Source organism: Coptis chinensis, unplaced genomic scaffold, assembly GCF_015680905.1.
Source record: "Coptis chinensis isolate HL-2020 unplaced genomic scaffold, ASM1568090v1 utg920_pilon_pilon, whole genome shotgun sequence".
NCBI lineage: Eukaryota > Viridiplantae > Streptophyta > Magnoliopsida > Ranunculales > Ranunculaceae > Coptis > Coptis chinensis.
Window position 1 is genome coordinate 90,386 of NW_028238193.1, and position 15,581 is coordinate 105,966.

The following is a 15,581-nucleotide window of genomic DNA, read 5'->3' on the forward strand; positions in this document are numbered from 1 at the left end:
TTACATTTCTTACGTACAAACTGTTATGCCGTTTCAAATGGGATTGGTTCGGCATCTTCTCTTTTACTCCGTCCCAACCTACATTTTTTATTTAGATGTACGTTTATGCGTGCCCAAGGCCTAAGGTCATCTCTTATCTAGTACTGAAGAGATAAAGTTCAAGGATGAATACTCTAGTTAATCAATGCTTATGCTTTCTTTCCATTTCTTTGATCGTCTTTCAATGCTTCTCAGGTAAGGTTGTCGTTGGCTCGTCACCACTTGTCCCAGCAATGTTTGTGTTTGGAGATTCGTTGGTTGATAATGGAAACAATAACTATTTGAGATCGTATGCAAAATCGAACTACGTGCCTTATGGAATTGATTTTTATCAAGGGCCTACTGGGAGATTTACTAATGGAAAAACCTCAATTGATCTCATTGGTAAACTTGCCCTTATATACTCGACATCTTATATTAAACGTTCTTAATCTGTTTTGGCATCTGATTTTTGTTGAAAATTTCTGATTTTCTATATATGAATGTATGACATTTCAAACAGAGAAACTAAAATCTTTCCTGTCCTACCTATGTAGGAGAGCATTTGGGTCTTCCTTATCTTCCAGCATTTCAAAATGCTAAAACAGTTGATTTGGTACTTCATGGAGTCAATTATGCTTCAGCAGCTGGTGGCATTCTTACTGAGACTGGCCAATTTCTTGTATATAATCTACACTTGGCCATCTTCATCTTCTGCTTGGTCCACGTATAAAAACTGTTTATATTTGAAATGAAGGGACAATTTTAAAATGCCATGTAACTGTTTATATTGGATTACGTTTAGAAGAAAAAAAAAATGTTACAATCTAGCAAATCCATCTTCGAAATGCACATAAACTTGTAAGCTATGTGTGAAAGCGAAGAGAGCACTATAAACTGATGAAACGATCGAAACATAGGGAGTCCTTTCAACTCCTAAAATCATAGAGTTCAGGTAAAACATTTAGTAGGATTCTCATCGATCACTGTTCCAAACTCCCAAAAGTGCTCATATAAGTTCAGCCGATTTGATTTAATTTGTTCAAAAATTGAGTTAAGACTCATCTAGTAATCTAGTATATATTCTAATGGATAACATGCATGTGTTTGCCTAATTGCCTTTCCTCCGGGAATTTTCTTTTTATCTTTTTTCTTTTGTTCATGCAGGGAGAACGCTTTTCCCTCAGCCAGCAAGTGACCAACTTTGAAAGCACAGTAGAGCTACTGAGGAATAAAATGGGTGAAAGAAATCTGAGCCAGTATCTGGCAAAATCCATAGCTGTTGTTAACATGGGTAGCAATGACTACATCAACAACTACCTCTTGCCTTCTTTGTACCCTGCGAGCTACTATTACGCTCCTGAACACTATGCTGACCTTCTCATCGATGACTATACCTACCAGATTTTGGTAATTTGGTGTGATTATGCAATTTACTTAACTGAATTGGTACAAACGTTAGGACAATATCATGAAACTTAGTATCTGAGGCAACATTTACTGCATACTATTACTATGCTAAGAAACTGTAGTTTATCTGTATTCCACTGTGTCGATGTAAGAAAATATGGGTTCTAACTTAAATATATCAAACTTCGATCTGTAGACATTGAACAAAGCTGGACTGAGGAAATTTGTATTGTCTGGAGTAGGCCCACTTGGTTGCATCCCTAACCAATTAGCAGCAGGTACTGCTCCACCTGGAAGGTGTGTAGACTACGTGAACGATATGGTGGGGCTGTTCAACCAACGTCTTAGATCACTAGTTGACAACCTGAATGCCAATCACACCGATGCGGTCTTTGTCTATGGAAACACCTATGCAGCTTTTGGAGACATACTCAATAATCCTTCCATGTATGGTAAGATTTATATTCGACTCAGCTGACTCTCTCTATATATAGTCTATCAGAAATTTTATGGCACAGATGTGTCGTACGCACAATTCATCAACGCTGAGGAAACGTTTAAGTATATACTCACTGATTTGTGCATCAAATTTATCAGGCTCTTATGTCTAAAATAACCAACCGTTGATCATATTTGTATCCACCTACATTGGAAAGTATAGTTTTTCTCATTATAACAACTAGCTTGGAGAACAGATGATTACCTACAGTCTACAGAGAAGAAAGTTGGGTGGCAAATTGTGTCAACCCTCCCCACTAGTGTGTTCCCATGCAAACAGTTTCCAACTTGTTAAGGTGATTGATCATGGCTATTTTGTTACCTGGCAGGATTTAAGGTTATAGACACAGGGTGTTGCGGTATTGGGAGGAATAAAGGGCAGATAACATGCCTTCCCTACTCAGTCCCTTGTCAAAACAGGAAGGAGTATGTCTTCTGGGACGCGTTCCATCCAACAGAAACTGTGCATGCGATCATTGCTAAGAGGGCTTATGACGGTCCTCCTTCTGATTGTTATCCGATCAACCTGCGCCAAGTGGTTCAAATATAATGTTCATTATCAATATTTCTAAGATCATGGTATAAAATCGTATAATACACTTTTCTTTCTTTTATGTTGGCAAAATTTTACATCTGAAAAATGGTTACATGCAAAACAAATGGAAAGTAAAAGATCAACAAATTTATTTGAAGTTAGAGGGCGGGCACCTAGTTTATCAATTGAATGCATGTGGAAGTAAGCCATGTACATAGGTGCATTGCCCAATCCTCCGACCTAACAACTAATTGACTACTGTGGCCGTGCAATTTAAGGCAGAGAGAAAATTATTATCTGGAATCAAGTATGTTTTGTTCCTTCAATATCAGTCACTTACGTTGGCAGTACATTCAGCTGTCTAAATATACTTCGCTCTAAATCTTTACGCTTTGCCGCCTTACATAGATCACAATTTACCATGAGCAGTGTAATTTCACCTGCGTAGTACAAGATAAAAGCATATAACTTTCTTTACTTGCATTGAACTGATACAGCTTAGGATCATAACCTGACTCATTGATGTTCATAGTAACGTATCCATAAATTGTGAATCTCATAATAACCATTAAAAAGTACAGAAAACCACATTCATCCATCCATACCTATATTAATTTTACAGAACCTAATATTTAAAATTTCCAAACTTGTTTAAATGAATGCTTCGTTTCTGAAATTTATAAGCACATCAAGAGCTCTCAAGAAAGGGTTCTTCTGTTGAAGGATTCCATGGTTAAGTTGGCTGTAAAGGCCGGTATTGAGTTCATCTTTCGTATGAATATTTCAACCTGAAAGAAGATACAGGCATACATGTAAAGATGTGAAAGTGGCACATTACTAAGATGGTACACTCATTACAAACAAACCAATTTTATCAATAGAAAGGCACCAAACTAGTTAGATTGATATCCACATTCATGCATGCACACTTGCTTTACGATTTAAGCAGTTTATGGTGTAAGTACAGAAGTAAGACTTCCCGTGAGATGTAAACAGGCTCTGTACCTGACGAGATATCTCAGCTTGAGAGGCATAATCATTCCCCTATATAAAGGTTAAATTCAACAAGTAAGTTCATCTGAGCAAGATACGATTGGATGAAATCAGTTAAACAGTGGAAACCATACCAATATATTAGTGTTCCCTGATTCATATTCAAATTCCAGCTTCTCATCATCACTCTGAGCATACACAGATTGAAGAGTAAACCTTGTGACTGGGATTCCATCAGAACGCTGATGATCATCCATAACGATCTACAAAGAAAGATAATGCAAGAAACGTAAGCAACATAAGAGTACCAAAAAAATAATTTGAGAGGAATACAAAAGAAAATGAGCCAATTTGAATAGGACAACAGTCTATGGGAACCTTCTTCCTTCCGTGATTATGTGGACAAAAGAAAACAAATGACAGATTTGGATTAATAACGAGTAAAATGTACTTGTATTAAGGAGATGCCAATGTTATGTGATAGAGAAGGTTGGTGGTGGTGGGGTGTGTGTGGGGGGGGGGAGCGAGAGAATGGTTGGTTTCTGTGTTTCTTTTCCATATTCTATATCTCACTCGGAAATTGTTGACGATGCATGATAATTACTCGTGAGATTTTTGAGACGTTTGATGGTAAAATGACACAAAAGGGACACTATTGGTACCTTGTAACCAAAAAGCGAGCAGCATGCCCTTCTGAAAACTGAGATTTTCTCTGCAAAGACTGTCTTGTATCTGTTTCAATTACCAGCACAGAAGGTTTCACCTTTCAAGTTGACAGAAACCTTAGAACACCTAAATATAATAGTTGTTTTCTGAAGATGTTAATAATCACCTTTCCTCACGTTTCTCCAATGTAGCAATCTGCCCTTTAAATTGTGCAAGTTTTTCTGAAATATCCGAGTCTATCAAGTTTCCAGCATGAGCTGAAAAGCAGAGTACAGATTACTATAAATCAGATCAAGCAAGTATACATCATTTAAGCCGAGTTACCTGACTACATCTACAATTAACTTTTGAGTTCAGTGAGAGAACCCCGTGAATACAAAATTTGGTAAAAATCAATTAAATTTTTAAACCAAAAAAAAAAAGTGATAACAAACTAGAAAGTTCATAATAGCTAGAGATATTGTGTCTGTGATGCCAAGGAACACCAAAGATTCTTCTTTGATAGAGAATGGTATGCCCTTAACCAACAAATGAAAAAGTAAAGAAATGTTTTAAATGTTTCTAACTCATTCATACTTTCAAGCAATACTGGTTTCACGCAATGATACAAAAGAAATAACCCCAACAACTCTAGTAAGTTCAAAATAGAAAAAATAACTTCACTGCTGCACTGGAGTAAGTTGAGAGCTTGTAAAGGGAGGATTGATGAAGAATAAAAGTATCATGAGTGATACCTGATTGTCCTTTCAATTCTTCAACAGCCTGTAACTTTTCCTTTGTTTTCTGCAATTCAGTCCGTAATGTCTCTATAGTCCGTTTTGCCTCGCTATCAACTGCCAAGGTATTTACCATTCGCAAAACCTTTGTGCTTGCTGCAGAAAAATCTCCATGCCCCAACTGCAGAGATGAAAGTAATAACTTGAGAAAGATAAATACATACACATATATGTGGCACAAATCAATCTTCTATAATATGAATAGGACAACCTCAGGGCTCAGTGAGTAGAAAGTCATAGATACGGACTATTAAATATCATCCAAGTGCAATTTTATGCCTTGCACTTGGCATCACGAATATGGTAAAAACAAAATAATTTTATTGGTCCCTTTCTTTAAAAGCATCACTGGCAGTTTCTTAGGAAACATCCATCCACACAGAAGCTTAACACTTGAGAGAGAATACATAATACTTCCGCGAACTGGAAAAGGAAATATAAGGACATGTTTCTAAACAAGGACCCAATATGTGCAGATTAGAGATTGTTTAAGCTCCGGAAACACACCTTCGACTCCAAAAGAGAAATCTCAGAACGAAGGCGATCACTTTCTCTCTCCAATGATTTTATTCTTCTGGATTCATTATTTAGCCGCTCTGTGAGCAGCTTTATTTCATCAAGCTGCCGCCCAATGACTTCCTTTTGTTCACATAATTTATTCTCCAGCTCTTTAGTGTAGGATTCCTTCTTAGCAAGAGAATCTTCCGACCCCTGTATTCTCCAATATATGGTCCAAATATAGATGTTTAGCAATCACCCAAAAAGGGAAAAACAAATAGAAGGATATCGGAGTTGTTTGACCTGCATGAAAGTCTCATTCCTCGTTTCAGCCTCCGGTTCCACTTTTCCCTGTGCCTTGCAAGAACTAGCATCCTTTTTCAGCTTATCTCTTTCTTCACTAGCAGAAGAAAGCTGTAATCAACAAGTGAAAACCATTAAACAATAGAAGGAGTGAACATAACTGAAATAAGAAAATTACATATTAGATCAAGAGGGAGAAATAATGTGTCAACTGTCAAACAAAGAGCATATTATTTCCTTATAAATTTGTTGTTTGCAAAAAAAAGGTGGGATGTGATCTTTGTATGGTTGAGGACTCAAGTCTTTAACATAGATATTTAACCCACCAAAGAAACTTTGAACAAGTTCTCTCTCTCTCTCACACACACACACAATCATCTTAAAATTTTAGAGCATAGTACAAAAAGTTGAAAATGGAAATGTCAAACTAAGAATGCCATTACAACCATATGTGCAATCTGCAATGCAACTCAATTCCCATAATTGAAAAATTAGAAGGTTCAAAATCTGTTGGTTTGTATAAGTCGACAGAAACATCAATAATTGGATGATGAATTTAAGGCCACAAGGAGCAAAAGTGAAAGTTAAAGACTTAAAGGTACTTGCATCTAATTTTGAAGTGGAGTTCACTATAAAAGCAGCAGAACAAAATTGTAACACACAATCATTATGAAGCTTTAGCTCAGAACTGAGCACAAACTGAATCTAGTAAACTATGTGAATTAGCAGGGGGGAATTAACTTACAAGCAGTTCAAGCCGCATAATCTCTAATACTGACTGTTCTGCCTTCTCTTTGGCCAGTTTAGACTCACTTTCTGCATGTTGTTTCCCAAGTTCGGTAGCTTCCAAAACTACTTCTATCTCTTTCAAACGAGCAGTCACCTCACCAAGCTTCAACATGTTTTCAATAACCTCTCTACACCAAAAAATAAATGTTACTTTTGTGAGCAAGGTAAATCAATCCCCAAATTTGAGGAAAGCAAAAGGAAACAGATAGAAGAATGTCCCAACCGATCTCTTAACATTAAAGAAATTGCGAATTACATAGGTGATTACCTATAAAGATGGTTCCATTATAAGCGATTGCTTTGTTATGATGATATTTTTTTAGGTTGTGGGCATTCTTCCAGCACACATTGGTTTCCTTACAGAAACATATTCATAAGTGATACTGTTATAGGCACTTGCTATGTTAGAAGAAGGTTTACAGGCTGTGGCAATTCTTCCTGCACACACCGGTTTCTTCTAAGGGGCTAAAGAGCTCAGGGCAAAATGGTTTCAGGAGCTCGACCTTCAGTACAACAGCAAGTGGGTTAAGAAACTAAAAACTTAAGTTGGTTTCTTTTCCCTTGTAAACAAACCCTCACATAAAATAACAGAATAGCATACATACTTTTGCAAGCTTCCAAGCTTATTGGATATATCATCAGGGCATGAAACGCCAGGAATCTCTTTAATCGTTGACTTCCATGTCATCAGCTCATCTTCCAAGTTTTTCACACTAAGATGGATCTCTTGTAGTTTGAACAACTCTGATTCTGCCCGCTCTCTGCGACCCTTCTCTTCCGACAATTTCAGTTTGATTAACTCGTTGTTTTCATGAGTGGATTTCAACTTCCTTGCTTCTTGTACCTCGCACTCCTGATTAAAGCCAAGGCAACCAAAAATGACACTGTAATTATAGAGAAAGAGAATACAAAAACTTAAGAACGCATGTGTAGGGAAGAAAAAAAATCCACAAATATGACATGAAAATATTTGCAATTTCACAAGATTATCTTATCTGTTTCATACACATCCATTCTTTTGTAATTAAAACACCAGTGCCACTCTTTGGTATTTTCGTGTTGATATAAACAGCTAAGTTAAGCACTAACCAAGAGAAGAATTAGGCTCAGTTTGTTGACATAAGACATGAAAAGTCACATATGATGCATATACACAAAGAAGCATGGAAACATAAAGACCCAATATTAATAGCTAACAAATATCAAGAGTCATTGTAGAAAACTAATGGGACTACTAACCTAAAGTTGCGAAACCATTTTTTTTTTAATAGAAGTCAATCAAGTAAGGAGGTCTGTCACTCACTTAAAAAGCATAATGCACGGTAATGTACACAGGAACAGCACTTTCGAAAATCCAAGATCAACAGGGCGATGAACTTACGTAATTCCTGAGCTCTTCTTGCAGATGCTTTACCAAAACAAGGGTCTCTGTGGAGTTAGCTTCATTAGATGGAGATGAGAAAGTAAAAAGCTTCTTTTCAGTTTCCTGTTTCTGATGCCAACACTGCAGAAGAAATCAGAATAAAAATTAACAAAAACCTGGAGCTGTCATACAGTTTGTGCCTATAAAGACATAATTGAGTCATAATTAAGACATTAAATCAGTTACAGAGGATAGTACTTGGAAATGATTTGGCATTACTGGGATATGTTTTGGAACATGATTACCACAATATGACATAGGACTTATAACATTCCGTCATCCGCAACATTCAAACAAGATTCAACTCAGTTGAGCCAAAAATTAAAACATATAAAATTCCATAAGGTGAGGATACCCTCTGGTAACCAGATAAGAAGTCAATTATAAAGTTGATGTTCCCTCCAATTTATTTTCTGAATGAAGAAACTCTCGCTTAGCCCAAAGACGCCACAAAAGAGACTCGACATGATATAACTCAACCAAATGCAATCAATATATCTAAACACAGAAGGAGAGAACAATGAACCTCATCTAGCTCTTTCTTAAGATCTTCCAGCTGCTCTTTCAGAAGGTCTGATTCTCTTTCTGCATTAGTAGCTCTGCATTGCATCCGTTCAAGCTAGAACAAGAACAATCAGCTATATATCCAATAATACAATCAACAGAATGATGAACAAGACAATGTTTGCAGTTACTCACATCTGCACTTATTCTAGAAACGGAAAGCTTCGACTCACTCTTGAACTGTGAAAGCTCGCTGTTAAGATGTCTTCTCTCCCTCTCTATGGTGGCAGAAAGATGGTTAAGTTTTTCCTCAAGCAAAGTTGCTTTCTCTTTAGCTGAACCTTCCGAAGACTCTGCTTTCTTGCGAAAGCTAACTTCTTTTTGGAACTTCACCTGTACCGCAAGAGGCATATATTAATTAATATGCAATGTACATACTAGAAATGATGGCAGGCACTGAAAATTACCTCGAGTTCACTGTAAGACTTGAATTGTTTCTGAATTCGTTCATGAGAATCATTGATTTGTTTCAGTAGTTGTTCCTGTAAGTCCTTTTCACGGCCTCTGGCAGCAGCAAGTTCTTGGTCCGCATACTTGAACTGGTCTCGAAACTTGTTCCTCTCAGCTTCTGTGTGAAAATATATTATTACAAAGTTTGTCATTAGGAAATATACAAATTGAAATTAAAAAAAAAAAAAAAAACAGACCAGATAATTGAAATTGGTTGTTGAGTGTCTCGAATTTAGATTGATAATCACGGGATTGCTTCTCTGCACTGTCCAAAGCATCCAGAAACTCGGATTTAACCTAAAATAATAATAGAATTAGTAATAAAAATTTGAAATAGAAAGAATAATATATAAATAAAAAGTTACCATCTGACGGCATTGGTAAGTGCAGAGCATCTGATCAGATGATTCATGATGAATCGGTGTATTGGGATCCTCGTATATTACAATACCCAGGTCAGCCGGAGATGAATCATCCACCTTCCTTTTTCGTGGAGCCGGCGTTCGAAGAATCATCTCTCTCTCTCTCTCTCTCGATTATTTCAAAAACATTCCCTCTCTCTCACCATTTATTATATTTTCTGAGAAAATGGATGGGCCTGTATGATAATAAAAGCCCATCCAATACAAGGCCCATTAAAATAGTCATCATCATAGAAATAGATAGAGACCCCTTTTCTTTCATTCCGGATCTAATAATCTTCATCCTACTTTTTCTTTCTATATTGTCCGTCCCCAACACAAGGTTCGATTTTCTCACGATTTAATATTATGTTATTATTATTGTTTCTTTCTATTGTCAAGATTTAATCTGGATATATATATATATATATGTGTTCAACTATACCAAAATCATTCTACTGGTAATCCATGGTGCATAATTTATGGGTTTTTTTTTTGACTTGGAGATGGTGAAATTCTGTTAAGAAAATCTTTAGGAAAGTAGGACCAGACTGCTATCAAAGGCAGTTTAATGGAGTTGTTGCTAACTTTGTGTATAATGACAGTGCAGAATGACAGAAGCACCTTTCAGACCCAGGGAGAAGCTTTTTGAGAAGCAAAAGTTCTACCAGAACATTCAGAAACACACTTACCTGAAAGGGCCACTTGATAAGCTCACTTCAGTAGCCATTCCCATTGGGCTTGCTGTTACATGCGGAGCTCTAATTGTGAGTTCATTGTCTTTTCGTCATGGAAGTGTATTGTTTTTCTTTCTTATAATTTTAACCAATAATATATTATGTCTTTTTCAGGTACGAGGAATTTATAACATGTCGCATGGGATTGGAAAGAAAGAATGAGAGTGGTTACTGTTCTTCCATTCTATGGGTGCCAGTAGGCAATTCACTTTTCAAATGTTTTGATATGTATGGTGGTTGTTTTTAATAATGTTGCAGATTTAGACCTGAAATCTTTTAAGTACCATTTTGGTTGTTTGAATATGCATACATGATTAAGTATGGTGAATTTTTGTGAATCATGTTTGAATTATTATCTCTACTGTCAAGGTTTACTGTTAAAGAATTGTTAATGGAGGTATTCTGAGCGCACAGTGATTAGTAACTCTATAGTTTGAGCTGAGGTCGTCACAGTCCCCAGAATCTGGATAAAAGGTCACTGTTTAGTGACTTAGTGATCTGGGGAACTCTTCGTCAGTCTCTATATTAACTTATTAAGTTCCAGTACAGGGAGACAAATAATGTTTGAATGGATTCTAGGTTTTTAGGGAACTCTAGGTTTCTTTGAACGGTCATAACGATTAGCCCTAAACATTAAGCCAAAAGTATCAAAAGATAGATTCATCAATCTATTCAAGTTAGCTAAACAATTTGGTTGAAGTTGAAGTTTTAGTCGGTTTTCCAACTGTGATGGTAAGCTCTCCACTGAATATGGTGGATATGACCGTTTTACTTGTTATTCATACTGAGAATGGTGATCGGATTTGGACCAGATCAAATAATATAGTCAAAACGCCAATGCATTTAGCATTTCCTTAAAAGTGTAAGGCTGAGTCTAATGGTCTGTCACTCTATCTCTATCCCTCCAAAAAACAATGTTATACGGATATAGAGTAGGTTTGTTGAATCAATGGTGTGAACAATCTTACGCCACTTGAATTGGTGCAGTTTGAAACCCAAGTTTTTTTCAAGGCCATTTCAACCAGTGCGGAAAAAAAACCAAAAAAAAAATTAAACCATTCCGCGCCTCTTCAAATGGCGTACAATAGAAACCCATATTTTGCAAAAGACAAAAGTGTTATGTCCTCTTAAACATAACTAGCAAAACACTATACATCCTTAATAAAATAGAAGTAGTGGGGGTAGTGTAGTTTGTTGTTCTCATAATTATTAACATTTGGTTTGGTGGGGACACTTTGTAAACCATTCCACTTCAAAAGACGCCATATGAAATTATATTTTATATTCCACCCCACTTTAAACACCACCGTTTGGATTTTTACAAACCACGCCATTTCAACTCGCGTAATTCCCACAGATTTTAAGAGAATGCGGAGCCATTACACCCCGCCTAATAACACAAAATGAAAAACCCAATTTTTAATTCAAAGAAAAAGATAGGCAAATACAACATGGAATAAAAAATTGAAAATGCAGATTTCGACATACATAGTAAGCCCATGAAAAGAGGGATCCGAATGAAAATTAAGACAGGCCCATGAAAAGGGTTTTGTGTGTGCTTCTAGAGCTGTACTAGTGTTTTGCTAAAACCCTCCTTGAGAAACAAAAACAAAAATGGCTTCTCTGATGAAAATCAAAACCCTGGTTCAAGCATCATCACCAAGTCACTTCAGATCAGCAATTTGGAGTAGTTGTTCGCGTTCTTACGCCAAAGCTGCTTCGTCTCCAAAGGTGAAGGAGAAGGAGAAAGAGAAAGTTGTAGAAGAAAAAGTACTAGTCCCAGAAGCAGACGAGTATGAAATTCCAACTTCTGGAATCAGTCGTCCATTGTCTGATATTCTCAAAGAGCTCAACAAAAGAGTTCCCGAATCACTCATTAAAGCTCGCACTGAAGATGGTTTTACTAGCAGATACGTTCCCTGGTCGGTAACGCCCACTCAAATGTCTTTACTTTACTAGTTCACTACCACATTTTGTTGTTTTCTTCTTATTTACATTTTCTACTGTCTAAAACATGTTTTTTTAAACGCAATTTATTTCTTTTTAATGATGTTATTTGATTGCAGCTATATTAACCGTGTTTTAAGTGTAGTAATCCTTGTCTGAAATGTTTGGAAAGGCAGGAAATAACCCATTTTGTTCCCCCTACTACTGCAGGCACATTATTAATCGAATCATGAACTTACATGCCCCAGGTCAGATATGCTCCTTTCATTATGACGTATTTGAGATGCTTTGCATTTTGCATTATTGTATTTTCCCTAATACTACGCCATATCGATAAACCAAATTGTAGAATGGTCTGGCGATGTTCGAAGCATCACTTATTCTGCTGATGGCAAGTCTGTATCTGTTGTTTATCGGGTAACACTATATGGGATTGATGCAGAGGTAGGCTCTTTATACTTCTATATCAAGAGGGCATATTTGTGTGTCTATGCTTACATTATATTTTTCTTGGCATTTTATTTTATTTGATTGGAGATATTTTGAAATCATTAAGTGATATAGAAGCTGGAAAAGATAAACAAAAATCGATAGCCTAATCATGATGATAATCCATGTTTTCAAAAGTTTCAGACGTGTTTCTTACCTGGCGTGTTTCTTAATTCCATTGTGTTATTGCAAAGTACCTACAAAGGTGAAGTTATTTTACATATAAGTGAGGATATCTATTTTTCATAGATTTTGGAGTGTACAAGAAGCTCATTCTGTCATAGTTTGAGTACATACTCACTCTCGTCGCCAATGACAGATGAAACCCAGGCATCCACCACTGGAGGCTTCAAAGATTCAACTTCATATAGTTGGCACCACTTGAAGAGAAATATGTATTCCTTGTTAGAGCTCTAGAGCTTTATTGGGAGTTCTCTATTTCAGAAAAGCTTGGGTCTTTAGTGCTTTGTATATACTAAAGATAATGTTGAAGAAATTGATAAGAAGATGAATTTAATTGAGTTTTAAGTTGTTGTATACATTAACTCTTGGTAGAGTTTATATAAAAGAATACAATTTATGAATATGGAAATGATCCTAATGATCTTAAATAAGATCTCCACAATATTCCTAATATCGTAAAATATTCCAAGGATATAACCAAAGCATCCATATATTCTTACATTCCCCCTCAATCTCATGGGGATGGAAAATCCACATGAGACTGCAAAAAACATTCCTGTGTTGCTGAAGAATGCAATCCCCTGTGACAAGAATACCTCTAAAAATATACTTCAATGATAAGAATGTTCCATCAATTTTAATAACATGGCGCCAATGATATAATGAAAATGGCCTCTTCTAGGCCACCGTAATAGGTTCGACAACACTCCACCGAGGGCTCAATCATTGGCCATAGCCTTCTTAGGTCTTAGATGGTCTCAATGTCGCTCCATCGTGAGCAAAGCATGAACCTTATTTCTGGTTTGGGATGTCATTAACCCAATAACCAAACAGAGAAAAAGAAAAATGAAATGGGCTAACCATTGTATATGAATTGATAAACACGTGAATTTATAGGGAAAGCAAACTCAAAAAGCTTATTTTGGGGTTATAGATGATGGATGGTTGGATATTACACTGGGAAAAAAAACGATGGCAGCAAAGTCCTAATACTAGACAAATAGGAGAAGCGTGAAAAGTAGTCCGGCGGGCAGCATTGTAGCAGCCATCCGCCGAAAAACAAATTTACCCTAGGATCGAATCTAAGCTCTTGATACCATGAAGAAATTGATAAGAAGATGAATTTTATTGAGTTTTAAGTTGTTGTATACATTGACTCTTTGTAGAGTTTATATAGAAGAATACAATTTATGAATATGGAAATGATCCTAATTGATCTTAAATAACATCTCCACAATATTCCTAATATCCTAGAATATTCTAAGGATATAACCAAAGCATCCATATATTCTTACAAATATTTCTGAGGGAAAGGACATGACACTAGATTTTATATTGAATTTCATGTTGAACAGTTTGTGTTATTGTGGTTATTGGAAACCTTATGGGTGAGGTACTCTTGGCATATTGCCCTGTTGTAGCATAAATATGTTTTCTCTCAGTAAGAGTGACAAACACCACGCATCTTCATATAAACAGACAGTAAGCGTCAGTGCTCTGGAAAGGTATCCGTCCCTTCTCTTATAGAAGCTCAGTTGGGAATTTAGAGTTCAATATCTTAATGTTTTTTAACTAGGTCTGAATTACAATCAATTGCCTCTTCTAGGCATTTTTTGTTTTGCACTCGATCTTCTGTTTGTATAAGATGTTCGTATTATGTAGCTTGAGGAACGAACAGTCCCCAAGCAACTGTATGTGGACATGTGGTTACTACTGACTACTCTACTTCTCATCCTTGTATGTAATTTGTGGCAGTTTGCCGAAGCTTATTTCTCTGTAACTGTGTTTTTGTAAAAACATCAACTTCTGTCTCTTATTACTGTATTTTTCTTCTTCCCTTTATTTAATTCGTATAAAATCTGACTTTTATGTCACTTAATAGATTTACAGGGAATCAACTGGGACTGCCTCCGTCACTGACACAAATTTTGGAGATCCAGTGCAAAAGGCAGAAGCAATGGCTTTTCGACGTGCTTGTGCGCGCCTTGGGCTTGGGCTTCATCTATACCACGAAGATTTGTAAGCAGATTTGTAAGCGGTCAGCTCTTTTTATGGGCTGCAATTTTGGGTTCCCTTAAGACCTCCAATAGTGTCAAAACCAAGTTGCCTATGCTCACTGCAGCATGTTAATTTGGTTGGAGATATCAGTTTGTCTGTTTTGTGGTGAAGAAACATGTATTTTGTGCTGATTTACCTCTGGGTAAAAGGTTAAAATGTGAGGTCTGGTATTTGCTTTTGGCATGCAAGTAAGTAACACTATCTTTGTTCTGCATTTTAGGCCGTAAAAATGTAGAATGGACTTTTGGACATTTAATCTGAAATATGTTTGCTTTACTAATTTTGTTAATTATATCACAAAGTCTTACCAATAAGTTTAGTCCTGTCATTTCAATTAGAGTGACAATTTCACTCACGGTATAACAACTTGTTGTGCACTTGGATGTCACTTTGTAAGTTTAGTTAATTAAACGGAATTAAAGTTGGTACAACCGATATGAATGTATGATTAGGGTATGTAGCGTTCTGGCTCTCACTATTTTAAGTCATTGAACAGCACAATGAGAGCTCCACATGCTCTTCTCGCACCAGATCTAAAATGAAAAGCCGAGCTTGGTCGAGTAGAAATGAGTTGGTAGTGGGTCCACACCAGTGGAAACTCTGAGACCCGCATGTTAGCCTTCACTGTGCACCGAGTGGGGTTTGTTGCTGGCTGTCACTTTCTGGTCAAAGCGTAAGTTGGACACAGCTGGCTGATATCATCCAGCCATCCAATTTTTTGTTTTTTTTTTTTTACTCGGTCCATTTTGACCCACTATTTGTCTCTTCAAACTGGCCTACAATTTTCATAACAGTAGTCAGGACTCGGGAGTTCTAACGGTTTTTTTTTTTTGGAAGTGTGCG

General features: G+C 36.6%; 4 protein-coding genes across 5 annotated transcripts; 3 read left to right on the plus strand and 1 right to left on the minus strand.

Annotated features, from left to right (window-relative positions):
* Positions 1-74: 74 nt before the first annotated feature.
* Positions 75-2,535, plus strand: LOC147472632 (GDSL esterase/lipase At5g08460-like). Its single transcript, XM_086588407.1, has 5 exons — positions 75-423; positions 576-700; positions 1,186-1,428; positions 1,625-1,880; positions 2,256-2,535. The coding sequence occupies exons 1-5, from the start codon at positions 165-167 to the stop codon at positions 2,474-2,476; spliced, it is 1,104 nt and encodes a 367-aa protein (XP_086444533.1). The 5' UTR covers positions 75-164; the 3' UTR covers positions 2,477-2,535.
* A 383-nt stretch (positions 2,536-2,918) lies between these two features.
* MAD1 (mitotic checkpoint family protein) lies at positions 2,919-9,493 on the minus strand. The gene is made up of 16 exons (XM_086588406.1): positions 9,289-9,493; positions 9,121-9,220; positions 8,881-9,041; positions 8,609-8,806; positions 8,436-8,528; positions 7,868-7,990; positions 7,092-7,339; positions 6,443-6,614; positions 5,698-5,808; positions 5,404-5,607; positions 4,855-5,017; positions 4,287-4,377; positions 4,117-4,186; positions 3,589-3,717; positions 3,467-3,505; positions 2,919-3,249 (listed from the first exon to the last, which is right to left on the minus strand). The coding sequence occupies exons 1-16, from the start codon at positions 9,436-9,438 to the stop codon at positions 3,160-3,162; spliced, it is 2,142 nt and encodes a 713-aa protein (XP_086444532.1). The 5' UTR covers positions 9,439-9,493; the 3' UTR covers positions 2,919-3,159.
* A 61-nt stretch (positions 9,494-9,554) lies between these two features.
* On the plus strand, positions 9,555-10,422 carry LOC147472634 (cytochrome-c oxidase/ electron carrier). Of its 2 annotated transcripts, none has more exons than XM_086588408.1 (3): positions 9,555-9,667; positions 9,935-10,091; positions 10,176-10,422. In XM_086588408.1, exons 2-3 carry the CDS (start codon positions 9,936-9,938, stop codon positions 10,221-10,223), a joined length of 204 nt encoding a protein of 67 aa, XP_086444534.1. In that variant the 5' UTR covers positions 9,555-9,667; position 9,935; the 3' UTR covers positions 10,224-10,422. The 2 variants fall into 2 exon arrangements, with proteins under 2 accessions (XP_086444534.1, XP_086444536.1); XM_086588410.1 differs by having other exon boundaries at positions 9,561-9,667; positions 9,930-10,091.
* A 1,211-nt stretch (positions 10,423-11,633) lies between these two features.
* RAD52-1 (cobalt ion binding protein) lies at positions 11,634-15,014 on the plus strand. The gene is made up of 4 exons (XM_086588462.1): positions 11,634-11,983; positions 12,219-12,256; positions 12,358-12,452; positions 14,563-15,014. The coding sequence occupies exons 1-4, from the start codon at positions 11,676-11,678 to the stop codon at positions 14,701-14,703; spliced, it is 582 nt and encodes a 193-aa protein (XP_086444588.1). The 5' UTR covers positions 11,634-11,675; the 3' UTR covers positions 14,704-15,014.
* Positions 15,015-15,581: the final 567 nt, after the last annotated feature.